The 15,793-nt window shown below is 39.2% G+C and overlaps 1 protein-coding gene across 7 annotated transcripts in view; it reads right to left on the bottom strand.

The window, feature by feature from the left end:
* The window catches only part of LOC129779585 (mushroom body large-type Kenyon cell-specific protein 1), a 407,471-nt gene that overhangs the window by 292,517 nt on the left and 99,161 nt on the right, over positions 1–15,793 (bottom strand). The window contains exons 2-3 of one of the 7 annotated variants that reach the window (XM_055787181.1): positions 11,411–11,622; positions 10,141–10,600 (exon numbers count right to left, since the gene is read on the bottom strand). In XM_055787181.1, the coding sequence (XP_055643156.1) occupies positions 10,141–10,234 (94 nt within the window). In that variant the 5' untranslated portion in view covers positions 10,235–10,600; positions 11,411–11,622. Of the gene's footprint in view, positions 1–10,140; positions 11,623–15,793 lie in introns of all 7 variants that reach the window. The other 6 variants (XM_055787186.1, XM_055787170.1, XM_055787194.1 and 3 more) reach the window with 6 other exon arrangements.

The following is a 15,793-nucleotide window of genomic DNA, read 5'->3' as shown; positions in this document are numbered from 1 at the left end:
TGCACACAGACAGACACTTGTTGAATCCAAACCCTCCAAACCAAGCCTAGTTCCGACCGCCCCGATCCGTCCCGAAACGTTCCCTTGTGTCAGGCAAACAAGCAAGCCGGATAGTTTGGCTCAGCTTCAACAATCTATCGAAGGATGCCAGCCATGGCCTCTCGGAAAGGAAGGCACCATCAGTTTGCTGTTTGACAAACTGTGTTGGGAAACTTTTTCGGCTCTTTTGTTCGGGGTTTGCGGGAATGTTCCCAAAGCAACAGGTTGCCGGATGTATATCGCCGCCTGTTGGAGGGTTGTGTGTCTCCGGTTTGCAGCGAGTTCCGTTGAAAGAAGGGGGTAGTGGTGGCAATCGTTTTACATTTATTGGGATTTGTATGTTGAACTTTCGTCTCTCCGTTGAAGGACGGAAAAGTGTTGACGGTCGGGGATTTGCTCTATAAATCCAATTTCGAGAATGTACCATTTTCAGGAGCGAAGCAATCCATCCGTGCAATCGTAAATCGCTCGGTTAGGAAAAAGTTTTACTGTGATTGGTTGAAATCGAGTTGCGAGTTAGATTGAATTATTCTAAATTCACTGAATACACTCAATGGATAAAGTAAGAGTATCCGTTTTCCCCACCACTTTGGCTTCCAACAAGTGCCCAATGCCAAAAATAAGAGGAAATTATCCAACAGAACAACTTTAAATATCGCTTTCAGCAGATGGAATTCAGACCCGACAAAAACCGTCCGTTTTCGGTTGGCCGGGAAAGCCGGGAAGCAACAAGTTTGCCCGCCTCAAAATGTGGCTTGATGGTGGCTTCCGAAAAACTAGTATCAAACAAGAGATATAATAACCAGACACCACCACCCCAGAGCCAACCCGCCTCGGGGCGCTCCCAGGAAAATTGACTGCAATGCACCGACCAACAATTGCCTCCTCAGTCAGGATTTGTACGAGCACTTTCGATACAGATGTTAGAACAAAACTGTTGAACTTTCCATCCGGACCGCCGAAAATAGCATCGGCCGTGAAGCAAAGGGAAAAGGAAGCGAGAGAAGGGGCTCTTCCGGGGTTGTCTGTCACTTCGGGAACCTCTCTCATCCAGCAGCACTCGAAACGTTGGAGGGTTCATTCTCCGGAAGTGTTACTTCTAGAGCCGATGAAGAGTAAACAAATGGGTGTGGGTGTGGGAAGAGAAAGCTTTTAAAAGTTCACATTCACAAATTCCGACAACCGAAAAACCGGCGGTGCTGATTGTGAACTAGCATGGCTGACCCGTGCGATGGGAGGTGCTGACATTTTTTAATCGTTATGCAAAAATGCGAATATGAGAATTCAAAATTCATATTTGATTTTGTTTCTTTCTGCTTCGCAGTTTCATATAAAATCAGATTTCAGATCTGAGAACCGAAACTCAAATTGCAGATTGCAGACACCAACATGTTTACGAATCGCATATTCTGGACTGAAATTTCTTAGGCGTAGAGTTCGGGGTCTCCCAATTCTAGTTAGTTGTATGCATTTTAGAGTGGCAAGCTCTAGAACACGCGTGACCGCAATGCAAATCGGAAGAAATTTCTTAAACGGAAAATTTCCCGACCAGGACGGGAATCGAATCCGAACCCCCGGACATGATAATGTGAGACGCTAACCACTCGGCCACGGGAGCACTCACCTATGTCATGAAATGAATCGTTTTTGACATTCTTATGTAGCGTGATGTCCTTATTTCTTATGTTCGATACAAGATGTAAAAATGCAAAAGTCTGCGTCGAACATAAATCGTTTAGCGAGTAATAAAAGAATAATAGAGTAAATAAATACACAGTGAATAGTGAATGCGAAAAATAAATGTGCGCTCATACTGTCGTTAAATTCCATTTTGCTGAGCTCTTGTTGTAAGGATTGAGAATATCTGAGAGAACCATTGATACGTTTTGGATTACTTCTTCCGGGAATATCTAATTCCGGGAAGTACAAATTGAAAAACTGAACATTGATCACTTCATGAAAATTCTCAATTTTTAGCACTCATTTTTCAACAAATTGTTGATGAATTTATGAGTGTCGCAATCGAATTGGATACTCCCCATTCATCTATAAGAATATAGATGGCTAGCTGACCCGGCAAACTTCGTCGCGCCCAAAATTTTCCGTTATCACATCCACGTCTTCTTACTAAGCGCACGTTCATGGGTCCAATCGCAGAGCTGTTCATTGATTGATCTTCTAATCGACCATTTAAAATTATTTTTACTATAAAATGTCAGTACTTCTACCAAAACTCGACATTATAAAATCAGATTATTTGCAGACACAATTATCGTGCAAGATTTTTCATCCACTTGGAAATAACATGTTTCTCCGTTACATAGAATAGATGTTTGATACAGAAAATATGATAGAATGAAGACAGCCCTAAATCGGACAATTCCTTTCTCGAGTTTTTCTCTTAATAACACATTCGGCGATCCATTTTTATTTATTTAGATGGAAGACGATATAGGAGAGCGTTTTATCACCTTAAAATCCATTTTCACTTTCGAACGAAGATCAATTTCGTTACCGCAAACATCAGATTGACTAACAACGCTTGCCAATATGTAGAACATATGCGAATTCAATTTTTCGAATTTTCCCATTTTACTTCAGAGTTTTCCGAAAATTTTCAATTGTCATGTTTGGTTGAAATATGTGGATTAATTCCATAGGACCCCGCTTCCGTTTGCTTGAATAGTTTTTTGAATTGTGCGGAAATGTTTCATTTGTATAGCAGCGCTAACGCTTGACATTTTACAGTTGTTCAGCTGCTAGCAGTACTTGTTAGAATTCATCGAAACTAGTTGCTTGGTAGAAGCTCATGATACAGATCTTCTTCCAGTCCTACCAGGCCCAGCCATAACTTTCTTTAAGCGAAAACCTGCTTCGGGGCTCCATTCACTTGCTAAGATTTTTTTTAACTCAACATTCTTGTGAATGATTTGCCCTTTACAATTCGCTACAATTTCGTATTTTCGTCGCGTTTTTGAAACGAATCGCAGATTGAGATAAATCCCTTCAAGTGTTTTTCGGTACAATAAACCCTTATTCCGGAATCCAATCGGATTTGAAATTAGCACAATGCTGCGTTCTTTAAGAGGCTTTTCTAGTCTAGAAATTTGAAAAAATCAACTTTTTTTTCTTCATATTTCTCTAATTCAGATATTTAAGAATATACCATAGAAGAAACATTTCGAAAATCTCATTATTTACCAAGTTATAGCCATTTTAGTGAAGCGATATCTTATCTAGTACGGCCATAACAATTAACTTCAAACGCGTTTTCCTCGAAACATGTTTTTTCAAACTGGCTTACACGATGTCTCAAGTTCTGCTTATCCGATCTATGATTATATAAATACAATCTGTATACATACATCTCTCTATCGCATGAACCTATAAAAAAAATCATAATTTCGTAACTTTACTATTCTAAAAAAAATTGTAAGGGGTTGTATCTAGGACACGACCGCATTGTTGACGTAGAACTACGCATTTATATTATGCAATTCACTTGTTTAACACTGCGAATATTATTTTAGAATTCATCGAAATTTTTGTAATAGATTATGTTCTTCGTTACAAGTAAATTTGATGAACGTCCTTTTACGTTTGATATGATGCCTAGGACCACCAAAATAAGCGAACGCTAGAATTGTCAAACGATCATTGTATTTTACATTTCTCTCTGAATTTATTGCGCATCTCATTTTTACGTAGTTCTCGAACCGCGAAAGTTCATTCACCTCTAGTATCTGAAATGACGATTTTCCCAGGTTTCTCACTTTAACTCTTTCTCTACGGCAGTGTTTTCCATCGGAGCACTACCGCTGAACGGAGCATTGTGCCGAAAAGTATGCACATCGCGCTGGTGTGATCGGTGTGAAGTATCACCCTCATGTCGTCCAAAGACGGCGCTCGTACACACAGGTCCTGGCGCGGATGTCGCCTATAGACGACGCTTGTAGCGAAAGGGTTAAAAGTACGCTTAAGGGAAACATATTCCGGTCTGCACGACAAGCGAGTACAAATGTATTCAACACCAAAAAATACCCCCGACTTGCATGTATTTGCAAAGAGGATTCCCCCAGGCACATTAATTTAGAAGTCCGTATCAGGGGAAACACAACTCGGTGGGAACAAAAATACCCCCGACTTGCATGTATATTTGCAGAGCGGATTTCCACAGGTACATCGATTTTGAAGTCTGTGTTGGGGAAACCGTGAATCGGGCCAATCAAAACTTGACAGTTAGGGGCGTTTAGATAACGCTTGACATTTCACAGTTATTCAATTGTTCATCTAATGAAAAATAACATTTTATCAATGGTGATAGACGCGTAGGAATATTTCCTATCAATTGACGCAAACATCTTTCCGATGTATTTAGAAATGTTCGAGTTATAAGCATTCGAAATACGGGTAGGGTTATCTCACAAATCGGCAGAACAAATATATGGGTAAAAAAGAAGTCCTTCCAGTTTTCACGAATTTCAACCGTTTAGAGATTAGCGAATTGTAATGTATAGCATATCAAACAAATCTTGCAAATCTTGATTGGTATGCAAATCATGAGAATTCGAATTCGTAAATAGTTATTTATTTCATGAAAACGTGACCAGTTTTTTGATTTGGCACCCTTCCTGAAAGACGTAGTTCTACGCAAAAAATCAAGAAACTTGGAAAAAATGTTTCAAACAGCTTTTTTTCTTCAAATTTCCACCATTTTGTCAAAAAACACGTTTTAGATTTGTCCGAGGTTCATGCGATAGTGGCATCTTTACTGATTCAGAATCTGTTCGATTTGTTTGTTTCAGATAACCAGAAGGGCTGGAATCGTGTACGCCATGGCACAACTTTTTTTTTGAACCCCCTCACTCGATCAGCTTCTAATTATGGATATATTATTTCCGGTCAATTTTTGTTTTATTGTTGAAAGATAGATAAACAAATAGTGATATAATGGATGGTAAAAATATTTTTTGTTTTACTTTTTCGGAGCTCGAAGAAACGTCCGAAATTCGTGTCTCTATTCCCCTTAATTTGATCGAGTCAAACCCTATCGGTTTTTGCAAATGTTGCAACCTTGAAATGCAGAATGCAAAAGTTTATTTCGTTCGGATTGCGATATGTCAAATCCGATCAGGTTCCATAATATGGGTTAATATGTAGTCCATGCTTTGTAGCGTGATGTTTTGTTTCTCATGAACGGTGATTTTCGACATCTGTAGCGAATCTGCTAATTCATGTTCATCAAGGATTAATCTTGATAATTGTCTCGATTTGATTGCCAGCAGTAGCAGCATGAACTTTCCAGACAACTCAAAAGAAGCATTTCACAAAAATTATCAGACATCAATGAAGAACCACATCAAGAAATAGATCTGCAGAGATACGGCCCGTACACTCACAGAAGAATTTGTTGTTCTTTCAATGTTCAGAAATCCTTGAGAGTTCTCAAAAAAAAAACCAAACCGTTTTGTCATCAAGAGCAAAAGCTGAATTCAACCCGCACTTAAGTTGTGATTTTTAATACTACAAAAATCCAACATTCATTGTGTTTTTGGGTGTCTTAATCCTGACAGATTTAATAGCCCTCTATTACCGATTGGAATAAATTGATGGATCCTAGCTCATGTGCGTTACATTCAGAATATACATTTCAGGAAAGAGGTTCAGTCATATGAAAAAATATGGATGTTTGACCGAGCAGCACTCTCAGGTAGTTCAGTTTTTTTATTGATGAATACTGAGTACTCAGGGCGGGCGTAAAATTTAAAAAAAATTGTGTAAATACAAAACAGATCTCATTAAATTTTGACAATTAACTTGAATGTTTAACTTTAAAAAATACTAATACCCTACTCCCGCACCGTGGACAAGCGTGTACATTTTCGTAACCCCTACCCCTCCTAAAGTTGTCCACGTGGTATGTGGACAGCCCCTTAACCGTTGTTTCTAAAATTACGCAGCATTCTTAAATAATATCCGAAGTTATTAACAAGCGACTCGAACAAAATAACAGCGCAGTTCTACGGCAACAATGCGGTCGTCTCATGGACACAACCTCCTATAATAATTCAAAAAAAAAAGGTTAAAAATTTGGAAATATATTTTATTTGTACCGCACAACACCGTTAAAATTGGGGGTCTCCGTAGCCACATTGGTTGCGCGTTCGCTTAGTAAGCGATCGATCGTGAGTTCAAAACTCAGGATCCTCATTGACCATCTTTGTGTTGTTACAGAATAGCTACGTCCACGCAACAATCATCAGCGATGGAGATCGATCCACGGTCGAAATAAGATCGATTCATCTATACAACTGCTCTGCTCTGCAAGACACATCGGGCTGCTGTTCTATAAATAACTCAATCAACTGTCTCCGCTGTCCGGTGGTCCAACTGGATAATGGAAGAACAGAAAGAATACTCTTACGCCTGAATGGCTACTGTGTGAATGTACCATATGTAATGGTATAGAAGGAATACTGGCGAGTGGCAACTGTGTAATGTGCTAATTATAGATGTATGATAACCATGTGACATGTACACGATTAAAATTCGGCTATGTTACAGCTAAAAAATGCTAATGAGCCTTAAATAAATAAATGGGATAAAAAAAACACCGTTAAAATTCTGAAAAAAAAATCACACATATCTAAAAAAGGCGTAGAAACACATTTAAATGCGAACTAGAGTAGTACTGAATCTCTAAATTCCCTAAACAAATATTTCAATATTTCAATTTTTTAGTATTTACTTCAATTCTTGATGATTTTTTTTTTTGATAATATTTCTCAATACGTTCACCATAGAAAGATGCACTTTCAGTTTTTTTTTAATATTTATCTCGAAGCCATGAAGAACTGCATTAAAAAAAAATGGAGAGTACGTTTTTGACCATAGATCCTATGGTGAACCACATGGGGTGCAAAATAGTCAAAATAGTCAAAATTCCTTATTTGGCACCCTGTACAATATTTTATATAGAACTGGTGATTTGGCTTGGGGACATTTTTTACTTCCTTACCCAGCCAGGTCCTTTGTACTTGAATTTGTTTTTGCTCGATACTTTTTTCCATGAAATTGTTTTCCTTCTTCTATTTATTTTTTTTTCACGAAATTGTTGATACTTATTTTCCAGTTTTTTTTTTAAATAGGGTCTGTACTGTAGTCTAGCCAATGCCGACAACTTTTCTTGTGATTACCAACAACAAAAATGTTAAATTTTCCCGATGGGAGATAAAATACCTCCAGAAAACCCGTACCATGCCAACATGCTGATTATCATCCTTGCTGAAGCCCTTGCCGCCCCCGAAAAAAGAGACCATTCTAGTTAGGCCTGCTGCTATTTTCGTCAGCAAATTTCCCAGCGGCAAAAATTCGCTTCGAGGGGACCGCACACAAAAACCACAAAAACCACACACCACAGTTACGAGAGAGTTACGACGAATGATGATGATGATGCTGCAGAAAATGCACGCGAAACAGTTTGGCCAGGACGAAGGGGACGAGGTCTTGTGATGAGTGTTGAGCTGCATGTTTTCACTATCAATTGCGAAAAGTTCAACACTGCACTTGAGTGGGAAGCTGTTTCGGGGCCATATGCAGAGAGTGGTGGGAGACAACGACAGCGAGTAGCAAAAAAAAAGTTGCTCGTTTCGGAGGTTTCGTTTTTCGTTTGGCTGTCTGTTTTTTTTTCCTTTTTGGGGAGGTCTACTCTCCAAACGATGATCATCTGTGTTTGGAGTTCTGTGTGCAAATTTTCGAGATGCATTTGAGTAGTGTGTTGTTACACTGAACAGTGGAAGGATTGTTTTCGAGGGGGAGCGTGAAGGGAAATGTTTTCACCAGTCTGACATTTATGGTAACATGATTAAGTTATTAACCCATTAACAACCAAGCTGTAAAAATTTTTTTTTCGACCAAAGCCATTGGTGTAATTTTGATTATTGACGCTAAAGAAACCCCACTGTTCAAGAATTGTTTTTTCCCCATCTTCCATTTTCCGGGAAATTACTGTTCGAAAAATCGAACATTGGCCGAAACTCGCTCTTTTTATTTGCAAGTACAAACATACTGCGAACTGAAAGTCACTTCAATTAGCAAATATACGGTATTCATAAATGCATCAATTTTATATTCCGGGATGAACAAGCACAGGAGGATGGAGGTCTCTAAGTATAAACTTAAATTAATCCACCTAAGGTGAGATGTGACATTTCTTATTTCATGTAATTTTAACTTATTACTGGCAGGTTTTTTTTTTCAAACGGAAGCATATGCTGTTATTTTTATTGTTGGCCTTGGAGAAATGCCTATGCTTAAGAATAATTTCTTCCCAATTACCCATTTCCCGAAAAATCGAACATTTTCCATAACCTGCAAAGTACCAAAGTTATGCGAAAAAAGCATTAAGGATTGGTGGTTATTATTCTGTCCGGCGGTAGAATATTCACACCTGCAATCTCATTAGAATCCTCGCTACACGTACTGATAATTTTCTCCGGTTCCTGCACACACGAACACACGAGCCGCCATCAGCTAAGGACAAAAAATCGTACAGATTTTCAATAATATTTGCTAAATTAATCGATATTTGCAAACATTCACAATTGAAAATGCAAAAACAAATGAAAAACCTCCCATCTTCCAAAGTTAAAGAACCAAATTCGCTGCGTAGGTTAAATGTGTTGGTATTGATTCAGCAGACAAAAAATGTTGCTTACGGCCAACGTTCGATTTTTCGAACACTCAATTTCCCCGGCTGTTATTTTCTCGTAGTAGGCTCAATCGAATGATTACTGCCCTATATCGCAATGTATGCTCTTTTATCAAAATAATAATGTAGAAATGTTTACATATTTTTGTATTTTATTGGGTTTTTTAATTGATATTGAAAACACCTTCCAAACTTACTTGCTTTAAATCGAATATATTGCCCAATGAAGTTATACAAAATTGAATGAACTTGATAGTAAGTGGTAGCTAATAAATTAAGCTACCTTTGGTGCAAAAACATTACCATATGGTTGCTTTCCAAAGACATGAAAAGTTATCAAAGTTGCTATTCGATTTTTCGAACGCTTGGCCTAAAATGGGTTAAATGAATTTGGTGGACTCAAATGAAACGGACGTTTGGGAGCCACTCAAATGGAGCCAGTTCAGGGGTTTCAAATAGTTGGGTAAAGGAAAACCATAACATCGCCACAGTTGAAGCTGGGACCAATAATACAGAAACCTGTTGCCTGCTGCACTATTTTTTCTCGACGCTAGAATAAAGAAGAAAGCAGTTGCGGAAGATGTTATTTCCATGGTGGAGGCGGGAGGTGGGTGCAAGGCTCGTTATGCAACATAAATTTATCGTTCGTGTGCAATGTGTGTGCAATTTTCGAAGGAGCCGATGCGATGCTATCGGTAGCTTTTCTCGGTGGGGGCTCCTCTTTTTTTCCAGGATGAAATTCTGCCGCGTTTCGGGAAGTGCAAGAGAAGGAGAAGATGAAAAAATCACTGCCAACTGGCACAAGCGCAAAAGCTTATTATATTTTCTGGTGTTTATATACCGAAGAGTCCTAAAAGAGAGTGCACCGCCAAGCAGGATTTTTCCTTGCTCTCTATATTTTGTGTGTGTAGCGACGAGCGCCGTTTGGTGCGCAAGAAGAAATGGAACTTTTCCGCAGCATGGCGGATGAAGGGGAAACGGGGGAGCAGACGGGGACGGGACAACGGAAGGTCTGACAACTATTTCCATAAAACCGAATCGAAAATTCACTTGTTGCACACCACTACAGCTGCCGGAGACGGAGGGAGCTAACGCTGCAGGAAGGAGAGTTGTTTTGGATGAAAACTTTTAAGTCACCCCCTCCCTTCGGAGTCAGTTTCCACACCCCCGCTTCAAGCGTGGAATGGGAATCGAGGGAGAGGCATCCGAAGTATACAAAGGCCGTCGTTTCTCGCTACGCTCTCGATGTCATTTAATCAATTGTTTTTTGCTGCCTTCCTATTTTTGTGGAGCGCATTTTTATTCCTGCCTCTTCTGGACTCGTTAAGATGATGCGAAATATATATATATACAAACACAGGAAGAGAGAATGATGAAATTGAAGCACTTACCTACGATGTGCACCATGGTTTTGGTCCATTTGGCTAGCTCACGCCGGATGTAGCGCCGTTCCTGGACGCACCTCGCGTACGAACAGTCCGCCATTTTGGCCCCCTCGGAAACACTTCCACAGCTGTGTTGTTACCACTCCAGACCGTGGGGGGAGGGGTCGTCGCGCACTAAACTCACTTCTGCTAACCGATCGTTTCTAGTCTACGACTTTGGCGGAACTGTCGGCACAAACTGTTGCCTTGTTTTTGGGGTTGATGTTATTATTATTATTATTATTTTTACTGTTGTTGTTGTTGTCGTCATTGGGGATGCAACAAGTTGGGATTCGCGAGCGTTTCCGGCGGCGCATTTGGCAAAAGTTTCACCACTGCGGGGGGAAAGTCTGGCGTCGTCTGGTTGGCGTGACGCGCGTCTCAGACACTGTCTCTGCCGATAGAACCGTCGGAATCATGCCGTGCACTGCCGGAGATGGGGAACAAGGGCGCATTTCTATTTGTATGTGGAGAGCATATATGTGTGTGTTTGTGGGTGGATTGTCGTGAAGACCAGATGGGAGCGAATCCCGAAAATGTGGGTAGTGAAGTTATGGATTTCGAGGGAAACCAAGAAGCTTCCTTGTATATAGTTTAGACACGAGAATTATGTGCAGTCATCGTTCCGGTTCATTCAGGATTTTCGCTTTAATCACGCTCCTCATTATATTAATGCATTCTTAAGAGAATGAGACAAAGTAAACTAGATCCCACCAACCAAAAAGGATACCATCAAAAATATTCCAATAAGAAACCTTCATTTTCTGCGGAAAAGTCAGTTCCGCAGAAAAACAAAACCTAAAGAAGATGACGCTACTAGCGATGGAAAGGGATACGAAACCCCCCCCCCACCGAGTAGTAAAAATATTATCCTATATAAATAATGAAAAATAATGCACCTTAGCTCCACACGGGTCACGGCAACCCCTTTCGGGAGGTGTGTGGTGTGTGTTATTGGCGGTGATGGTGCCATCTGAAAACTGCACCATGAAAAGCTTTCAACTTTATTAGATTTCTCATCTATCGCGGAACCAATTTTTTCCCCTCACTAAATAAATTATTCCGCTTCGAGCGCGGGAATAATACCGGAACTGGAATAAATTTGATGTTGGTGGGGTCATTATGTAGAAATAAGTAAAAGGTTCGTTAAAATTTTGCACGCCGGAAGCCGGGATGTCATCGGGAAAAATAGGGGGTTTGTCTTGCCCAAACAACACACAAACACTCGCACGCATACCCACGAAGGTGAGATGTGAGATGATAGTTTTCGTACTTTTGTCTCGTCGTCATGCATTGCATATCATTTCCAACGGCGAAAATGCATCCCGGAGTGGGAACTTTTTCTATCACAATATTGCTCACATGAGGCTGCATGCATTCAATCTTGTTTTTTTCCAAACGGTGACAATTTGAAGCTGCAGGGGATTTTATTTTGGGAGATAAATTAATCTGAAAAGGAAAAGAAAAAAAGTTTGGTTGAAAAGTTGTTTGTTAACAGTTTGATCAATAGAACTTTGAAAATTGAAAGGAAAAATTGGAAGGTCTTAACTATCAGTTATATAAATACCCAACAAACAATCATTAGTTGTACTAAAACTAGTCAGATGAATAATGGTAGAACGATGGCATTGAGTGTTTGATAAGACGGTATGCTGAACTATACGCCGTAAAAAGGATTAATCAGCTTTTCTTCAACCTTTGATATCTACCTGGAGAATATACCAGAGAAACAGTTCTTTACATTTCTTCATCTGCAAGCGTTTTAGATGCTCATCTTTGACTGTTTGTGAAACTGATTAAATTAAAATCGAACAAATATTTGACAAACGTTCCAAACGTTCTTTAGACAGCAGCATTTGCCAATGATTCTTTTGAGAATATCCTTCTGTCAGCCATTCCATGTGAAACAGATATGGTGGTTCTCAGATTTTCATCAAATATGGTAATTTTGATCTTTATTGCAAAACATTAGACCCGTATTTTTAATTTTTTTTATGGCCGGAAAACCTTTTTTTCCACTTTTTCCCAAAAATGCCTTTTCTTCAAAATTAATAACTTTTGAACCACTGAACCGATTTAGATGATCGCCATATCAAATTGATCTTAATTAACTGAGCTTGCAGAAATAAATGAATTGATTAAAAAAAGCCTTTATTTTTTTTTTATATATTGACGTGGGACTACGACTAACCGGAATATATGGGGGGTAAAATGAAAACATAAACACTGAACATGCAGGAAAAAATGCAAGATTTAGAATGCTTATAACTCGAACATTTTCTACTGGATCGGAAGGATGTTTGCATCAATTGATAGGGAATATTTCTACGCACCTATAGCGATTAATAAAATGTTATTTTCCATTAGATAAATAACTGAATAACTGTAAAATGTTAAGCGTTATCTGAACTCTCAAACTGCCTCGTTTTGATTGGCCCGCTTTACGGTTTCCCCAACACAGACTTCAAAACCAAGCCGCCTTGGGGAAATCTGAATTGTAAATACATGAAAGTAGGGGGACTTTTGTTCTCTTCTAAATGTGTTCTTCACAGACTTCTAAGCCAAGCAGCGTTGGAGAAATCGACATTGCAAATACATGAAAGTAGGGGGAGCTTTTGTTCCCACCAAAATGTGTTTCCCTAACACAGACTTCAAATCCAAGGAGCGTGGGGAAGTTTGCATTGCAAATACATGCAAGTCGGGGCCTTTTTATTCTGACTAAAATATGTTTCCTCAACACAGGCTTCAGAACCAAGGTGTCTAGGGAAATTGGGATTGTAAATTCATGCAGGTCGGGAGTAAAGACTTCTAAACCAAGGTGTCTGGGGAAATCGGCATTGCAAATACATGCAAACTGCGAGTACTTTTGTACTCGCTTGCTATTGTGCAGACTAGAGTGCGTTTCCCTAACACGGTCTCACAACGCAAATATATTGAATTCAATTGAATTCGGAAATTGTTTCATTCAATCAAAAATTTAATCAATACAAACCAATGATTACTAAGCAAAGGTAGTCCCACGTCAACCTTGCGGTTATATCATAGATGTAACCCACCCCTTTTTTTTCTTGAAAGATGAGTGTTTTCTACATAACATATATCGATATCGAATATGCCATTTTTTTCGTTTTTGAGTTAGGATTTTTTAAAGTTAATCGATGATAAACACAAATTTTCCCCATTTTTGCCACTGAAAAAAATTCCTAACATTTGAACTACTGAACCGATTTAGATGATCGACTTATTACATTGCACAATGGTCCAGAAGATGCATTTAAGTGGAAATTAGCATTTAGAGCTCGACGATTATTCTCTAGACAAGAATTGTCTTCGTCAAAGTTGTTACATATGATAGAGCGTTCATTTTTATGTTATCAAAAATAGGGTGACAAAAACTATCGATAAAATAAAAAATTTAACTTTCTTATCTTTATAGATAGAGATAAACATAGTTCTACAATGTAGTAGCCCCAATTGTTTTAAACAACTTTGTAGAACAAAGCTTTTTTCTTTCTTTTAATATAATCGATTAAGCGCTTTTTTCCTAAGTTGCATGAGGGTGACCATGAAAAAGCAGGGGTTTTTGCTCTAACTTTTGTATTTTAAATTCTACATCAAAACTGTCTTCACAATATCACATTTGCGAGAAGATTGGATTCTAGTCGCAATGGTCTTGTTTAGTCACAAAGGAATATTGATCGAAAACTTAAAACATGTAAAATTTGAAAAATTATAACTCAAAAACAATAATAATAGCATCTCTGATATCGAGATAAGAGAAAAAAAATTAAGTTAAAAACATGAAAGGATGAAGAAGCGATTGGAAAAGAGCACAAAAAGAAGCGAAAAAAAAAGATAAAAGAGAAATGTAGAAATAGGAAGGAGGGAAGGAAGACAAAAAAATGAATGAGAAGAGCAAAAAGGAACAAAAATAGTAAGAAAGAAAGAAAGGAAAAAAAATACAAAGAAATAAGAGAACGAAAAGAAAGACAAGAGAAAAAATAAAAAAGAAGGAGAGAATAAAGAAAAGGAAAGAGAGATATGAAAGAGCAGAAATAAGACGAACACATGAAAAGAGAAAGAAGAGAAAGTAGAGACAGAAAAGGCAATAGTAGGCAAATCCGTTAACATGGCGAGACACATTTTATGATCGGTTTCATCTTATGCCATCCTATCAGCTATACTGAACAAGTTTGGTAGATGCATTGAGATGCAAAAAGAATTGACGGAGAGAGTAACGATGAATACAGGCATTATGCGAAAAATAAATAGACGATCCCTATCGAGAATTGAAATAGTCTAGTATCGTTTCTAACGAAAGAGCCTCACACAACCATGGATTTTAAAATTACGCCTCACCATTAGTTTGTACTGCTGATTGCTCACTCTCTAGAGCGACACTGAAATACTGATTTTTTTGAATATTCAAGTATTTTTTTAGCATCTCTTAACAAAATGAAATCTCCACAAATTATGCTGTGCAGCATATTTCGCAACAAAAAATCCGTAATCGATCGTGTTGTGGGAACGCAACTATAGCAAAAGCTGGGGAACAAATTTTCACCTTCAGTTTTCAACCGATGAACATAGTTCTCACTGCTAGAAAATTTCTTTTTTTCCTTTTGACCTCTGTTTACTACGATACTTTTCTGAATAAGATCTTTTCAAACCAACAAAGTATGGAGCACTCACACGGCACGCATTAATCACACGTTATCTATCTATACCAGGTGTCGTGAGCTATAACGAGACAGGTTTAACCTATCGACAGAGAAGTCCTCTGTTGATACAACTCAGTACCTATGACCGAGTGGCTGATCTCAGGTTCATCAGTGGAACCGCACTCCTTCAGGACCACCTTTCCCGTGGTTTAATGCTCCCCAAAAACGAAACCTGTCAGTTTTCCCACGCTAAACCGATCCCAGCAAATTACACGCGGAACACATCGCTGTGTAGAACACTTGGAGTGCGCGCGTAGCCCCGCGGCGGCTAAATTAATGTTCAACCTCGTTTCGATTTCTCGGCCACATTTCCTCTGCCCCAGAGTGCAGGCTGGCTGGCTGCTGCAGCTGCAGGACCATGCCGTGGTGCACACCGGGCAGTGGTTTTTTATTGCTTCCTTTGACCAACGGTTCACCACCAACATTTGTTGGTCACTAAGGCAGAAAATCTATACCGCTAGGAGGACAGTGTGTGGCTTTTCACGATCAAAAAACCGTAGATCGAACCTGAACAGAGTCCGATTTGGAGGTCACCTACTTGTCCGACTGCTCGACTGTTGTCACGCTACTCGCGATTAGTCGAGTAGCACCTGGACATAAATTCACTGCCAATAGCGAACCGATGGTTCGGCCGCGGTTCGGTCGGCTTATTGGCAGCAGCAAAGGTAATTTAATAAACTATTGCAATGCAACCACGTCTCGCGGTACATGGAATGGTAATTTATTAGCGGTCGTCGAGCGTTGAGGGTGCTTTTTCCTGCGCCATGGGAACAGACGAACGAACACACTTGTTAGAAATTTCCATTGCAGAACATCAAATTCTTCAAGTGCAGTATTTCGCATTAGAATGCGTTTCGAAGTATTGCCCCAATCTCGAGTTGGAGGTCGACTGATCGATT

Source organism: Toxorhynchites rutilus, chromosome 1 (assembly GCF_029784135.1).
Source record: "Toxorhynchites rutilus septentrionalis strain SRP chromosome 1, ASM2978413v1, whole genome shotgun sequence".
NCBI lineage: Eukaryota > Metazoa > Arthropoda > Insecta > Diptera > Culicidae > Toxorhynchites > Toxorhynchites rutilus.
The sequence above is the reverse complement of the archived record's forward strand: the minus strand, read 5'-3'. Positions and strand labels throughout refer to the sequence as shown.